At 63.5% G+C, this 4,921-nt stretch overlaps 3 protein-coding genes across 3 annotated transcripts, besides 4 other annotated features; all 3 read left to right on the top strand.

The window, feature by feature from the left end:
* On the top strand, positions 1 to 2,088 carry Tco025E_07929 (uncharacterized protein; the record flags this gene model as incomplete). Its single annotated transcript, XM_029374787.1, has 1 exon — positions 1 to 2,088. The coding sequence occupies one exon, from the start codon at positions 1 to 3 to the stop codon at positions 2,086 to 2,088; it is 2,088 nt and encodes a 695-aa protein (XP_029225149.1).
* A 5-nt stretch (positions 2,089 to 2,093) lies between these two features.
* Positions 2,094 to 2,125: a microsatellite.
* Positions 2,126 to 2,310: 185 nt separating this feature from the next.
* Positions 2,311 to 2,329: a microsatellite.
* A 99-nt stretch (positions 2,330 to 2,428) lies between these two features.
* Positions 2,429 to 3,034, top strand: Tco025E_07928 (uncharacterized protein; the record flags this gene model as incomplete). The annotated part of the gene is made up of 1 exon (XM_029374786.1): positions 2,429 to 3,034. One exon carries the CDS (start codon positions 2,429 to 2,431, stop codon positions 3,032 to 3,034), a length of 606 nt encoding a protein of 201 aa, XP_029225148.1.
* Positions 3,035 to 3,229: 195 nt separating this feature from the next.
* Positions 3,230 to 3,279: a sequence feature (GA-rich).
* A 47-nt stretch (positions 3,280 to 3,326) lies between these two features.
* Positions 3,327 to 3,358: a microsatellite.
* Positions 3,359 to 3,510: 152 nt separating this feature from the next.
* Positions 3,511 to 4,854, top strand: Tco025E_07927 (alanyl-tRNA synthetase; the record flags this gene model as incomplete). Its single annotated transcript, XM_029374785.1, has 1 exon — positions 3,511 to 4,854. One exon carries the CDS (start codon positions 3,511 to 3,513, stop codon positions 4,852 to 4,854), a length of 1,344 nt encoding a protein of 447 aa, XP_029225147.1.
* Positions 4,855 to 4,921: the final 67 nt, after the last annotated feature.

The raw sequence follows: 4,921 nt of genomic DNA, 5'->3' as shown, positions 1-4,921 counted from the left end.
ATGGTGCGGGTGAAGGCGAAGGCGCGGAAGGGCGATGACGCCTTCCAGACGCGCAGGCAGAAGGTGGGACGGAAGAAACTTGCGCCCGCCACGGCGACCCGCGCGGAGGTGCACGCGCGGACGCTGCGGGTTACGACGCCGGCGGCAATTTCTCGCACTACCCTCGAGGAGGGGGTCCGCGGGCGACAGCGCCACGACGAGCAGCAGCCGCAGCCGGTTGCGGTGTCTGCGGAGAAGCTGCACCGCGACTTCAAGGAGCAGCTCTCAAACACGCGGCATTACAAGAAGTCGTTTCGAGGCGCCGGCTTCATGTCACTCGTCAGGGCCATTACGGCGAACTACGAGGCGCTGCGCGCCGCCGCCGCCGCCCGGGCCTCATCTGCTGCCGCGGCTGACCGCTGCGCTGGGGCGCTGTTGAGTCCAATTGAGGTTTTGTCCGCCTTCACGAGTGCTCTGGACGCGATGTCCGACACGGACGGCGACGTTCGCCGTGCCGCGCTTGCCACGTTGAAGGCCATCCTCCTCCCCCCGTCGCCGGGTGGCCATGGGGCGGAGGAAGACGACGACGACGGCGCCACGCCGTGGCGGCGCAGCACCCCGGCCAGCGACGGGGCGGCGTGTGACGCGGACCGGACCCGGGCGGTGCTGCGCGTGGTGGATGTGACTTTGACGCACGCCATGACCTCCGTGCGGCGCTCCGGCGTGGAGCTGCTGCACCTCGTCCTGCAGGCCGCCCCGCACGACGTTCGTGTCGTCCTGCGTGAGTCCGATGCGTGGGTAAAGATGGTGGGTCGCGTCTCAGCAGTTCTCCTGCACGGCACCAGTGGCTCGAGCGCCGGCGCGAACACGACGCGGTTGATTCACGTAGTGCCAGACATGCTCGAAACGATGCTGCAGCAATGGGAGGGTGGTGGCGAGGGCCTTGACGTGGGTTTGTGTGGGACCCAGCAGGCGGAGCAGGGGGAGGAGGCAACAGGCGCCGCCCCGCAGCGCATCCTTGAGCTCTTTGAGGAGTGCACCCCGAAGTGGGGCATGGAGTGGAAGGAGTTGATGGAGATGCGGGCCGCCATCTTCCGTGACGCCGAGCGTGTGCAGCGGGCCACCGCGATTGCCCGCGCCTTTGCCTGCCTCGCCATGTACCTGCGTTCGCAGTCGCTGCTGCGGAAGCCGCACACGCAACTCCTCCGTCACCTTTTCACCGTCAAGATGCCCTTCACGATGCAAGAGCTGACGCTTGCGGCGGCTGCGGCCGAGCACGGTGGGGGTCACGGCCGCGGCAGGGCACGCATGGCGCTGGCCAACGCCATCGCTGACGCCTGCCTGCCCGTGGCGGATGCCGCGAGCGAGGCGTGTCAGTTGCTGCGGGACTTTTTGTCCGCCGCCCTTCGCCCCGCAAAAGGTGTGCCGCCGTCGTCGTCGGGTCGCCACCCATGCGGTGGGGGCGAGAACGGGACGGCGACGCAGCTGTTAGGTCCACTACGAACGCTTCGGACGGCATTTGTGCGGTTTTCGGCGGGTCTGCTTCCGCGCCTCTTGTTCCTGGCGCCGCCGATGATGCAGGCCGCCATACGGGCCGTCGGCGGCGCAGACGGTGGCCCGTGGGGAGATGCTGCGCTGCTGACGGCTGACGTGCTTGCCGTGCTCCTCGCCTCGCAGGCCGCGGCGGCGGCGCGGCAGGGCTTGCGTTTTCTCGCCGAGGCGGTGCTGGCGGTGCCGCGGCTCCTCTTCGCCCTTCGCGGCAAGGCCGACACGGCGACGGTGGACCGCGTCGCCGCCGCCTTCCTGCGGCCGCTCTGGAGTCTGGCGAGCGGCGGGCACCCGCTGCTGCAGACCCGCACCGCCTCCGGCGGCGACGACGCGGCGGCGCAACTTCGTCTCTCGCTGCCGTCGCTCTTCGAGCTCCGCGTGCCCGACGCGGCGGCGCCCGGCGCGACCGTCGCGCTCGACGGTGTGCTGCCGCGCTGCACGGAGCCCACGCGGGAGTTGGGGGCCCACCTGCTGTTTTACCTCTGCGGCGGGGCGCCGTGTGCGGCGGCGGCGCCCCCGCTGGCACTCACGGCTCTCGCCTGCACCCTCCCCCGCTGCTAAGCCGCAAGACGAAGAAGAAGAAGTAGTAACGAAAGAAATCCCGCTTCGAGTAACCGACAACAAAAATAAAAATAAAACAAGACGAAGGCCAATACATATCATACCATGTTTACTTGTATACTTGTGCGTATATACCACTCCCACTCATTCATTCATCCACTTTTTTTTTTTGGGCTCCGCTTCGGCGTGAATATGTCTGCGCCGCATCTGCACCCGCGCACATGTGTGTGTGTGCGTGTGTCCACGAACGCCTCCTCCGCAGTGCACAGGCGCCGGAGCGCAGGAAAGAGCAAAGGCAAAGAAGAAGAATAGGAAATAACGGAGGGAATAAAAAAAAACAATGGACGCAAGCACCTCAGAGAAGGTCGAACGCAAGCGGCAGGAGTACCTCTCGAAGGACACGATTGAGGAGCTGCGCAAGTTTAGTGATCAGACGAGTTCGCGGGTGCGGCATGGACTGCTTCCGCGCGACTACCAGCAGAGCGTCGACAAGGCGCACGAGGAGAAGGTGCATGCGTACATCTCGCCGCGGCAGACGTGGCGGCAAAACGTGTACGTGCTGCGCAACTTTGAGTACTGGCGGCTCCGGGCGGAGTACTACCCGTACGTGAAGCGTAGTGACGAGTACAGCGACAACTTCTTCCTGCGCGGCATCTCGTGCCACCCGCGGCTTAGCGACTACCCGATGTGTCGCACCGTGATCCAGGACTACTTTATCTGTCGCGACAAGAACAAGGTGATGCAGCTGTTTAACATGTGTGCACCGCTGAAGGAGCAGTTTTGCGCCTGCATTAACGAGGTGTTCATCAAAAACCACGAACGCGGGGACAAGAAGTTTAACGCCCATCGAAAGGAGTACTTTGAGGCGCAGCGGGAGCGGCGAATCACGAAGATGCTCTCGCAGGCGGAGGAGTCGGCGGAGCAGCGGAAAAAACTGCAGGACTAGGCGTCTCTCTCCCTGCGCACTGGCTGCGGGGTGTCTCCTTCCTTTCTCCCGATGTGTGGCGGTACGTGGGTGGGGTAGTAGCATTGAGGTACATTATGCATGCACAGGTATGAGCAGCCGCAGGGCGTCTGTCTGCGCCCTTGCCGGCGTCCTCGCTGGCCGTCTCTACTTGTTATGCCACGAATTTGTTGCTGCCTCTTTCTGTCCATCTCTCTCTCTCTTCTTTTCCCTTCGCTTCTCTTTCTGGGCGTGCGTGAAGCAACAAGGCGGGAAGCAAGGCTCACGCACACACACAACAAAAAACAACAACAACAACAACAACAAAAGTAATAGACGTGGACGGGGAAGCGAAAGGGAGTTGCGAACAGAACGGGGAGAGGGGGAGGAAGGAAAAAAAAACGAAGGGGAAAGTTATAGGGACTCTTGTAACTGCACGCTGCTGCAAAAGCATGTCTGCTGTTTCCACCTATGTCCGTATGGGGGAGCTCGCCTGTCAAAGGAACTGCTTCCTTCGCGAGCTTCGCGCCCGCATCGTGTCCTGTGAGGCAGTTGCCCCGAAGAAGTCCGGCGGCGGCAAAGGCGGCGGCAACTCCACGGACAAGAGCCCCAGCTACGACGTTGTCCTCACCGACTCTGTGCTTTTCCCGGAGGGCGGGGGCCAGCCCTGCGACTACGGCACAATCGTTCGCGACAACGCGGAGGAGGTGCCGGTGCGGAACGTGCAGCGCCGCGGCGAGGCCTGCGTCCTCTCGACGCCGTGCCCGCTGGAGGTGGGGGAGGAGGTGGAGGTGCGGGTGGACTGGCCCCGCCGCCTCGACCACACGCAGCACCACTCCGCCCAGCACCTCCTGACGGGCGTGGTGGAGAGCCTGCCGGAGTGCCCGCTGCCCACCGTGTCCTGGTCCCTCACCCACCCTTACTGCTTCATCGTCCTCCCGACGGGAAAAAAGCTGGCGCCGGCCGTGGTCGCCCGCATTGAGGAGCTCTGCAACGACGCCATCGTCAGGGGCGTCCGTGTGCGCTGCGACAACTACCCGAGCAAGGCGGCGTATGAGCAGGCGCTGCTGGCGGCGGAGGAGGCGGGCGCGCCAAACAGGCCGCGGAGGTGGCGCAACATTCCGGCCGACGTCACAGGTCCCGTCCGCATCGTCACGCTGGAGGACGGCATCGACTGTTGCACCTGCTGTGGCACCCACGTCGACAACCTTGGGCAGCTGCAGATGATAAAGCTGCTGCACCAGGAGACGAAGGGGGAGACGCTGAAGCTCTACTTCATCACGGGCGATCGCCTGCGTAGGCACTACGGGGAAATGTACCTTCGTGAGAGGGAGCTCATGAAGCAAATGGGTGGGGTACGACCAGAGAACTTTCTCTCCGAGGCGGTGCGCAAGGGACGAGACTTCGTCGACATGGAGAAGCGGCTCAAAAACTTAACACTCGAGCTCGGAAAGGCAGAGCTTGAAAAGCTCATCGCCGAGGCGAAGGCCGTCGTGGCGCGAGGCGGTGACGGTGCCATTGTGACGTACCGCCGCGACGACGTCGATGCGGATTTTTTTAACCCCCTGCGGGATGGAATACGGGAGGCGTGCCCAGACTGCGTGACGGTGTTTGCGTGGGGCATCCCCCCGGCGACGGGCAAAGTGGGCGGGGCGAAGAGCGGCCAGTTCCTCATCGTCGGCCCTCCTGACCGGGTGGAGGCGCTGGCGCCGGTTGTCTGCACAGCGCTGGAGGGGCGGGGGGGGATGTCAAAGTACGGCTATCGCGGCAAGGGAAGCCTTGCGGGTTGGGACAGGCTTTTGGAGCAACTGCGCTCTTCATGAAGGAAAAACGTATATTGAAAAGAAAAAGGTAACGTTGTTTCACTATTTTTCCTTTTTTTTTATTGTA

The sequence above is a fragment of the Trypanosoma conorhini genome (genome assembly GCF_003719485.1).
Source record: "Trypanosoma conorhini strain 025E chromosome Unknown Tco_14.4_contig_00665, whole genome shotgun sequence".
NCBI lineage: Eukaryota > Euglenozoa > Kinetoplastea > Trypanosomatida > Trypanosomatidae > Trypanosoma > Trypanosoma conorhini.
This window is presented reverse-complemented; position numbering and strand designations above follow the sequence as displayed.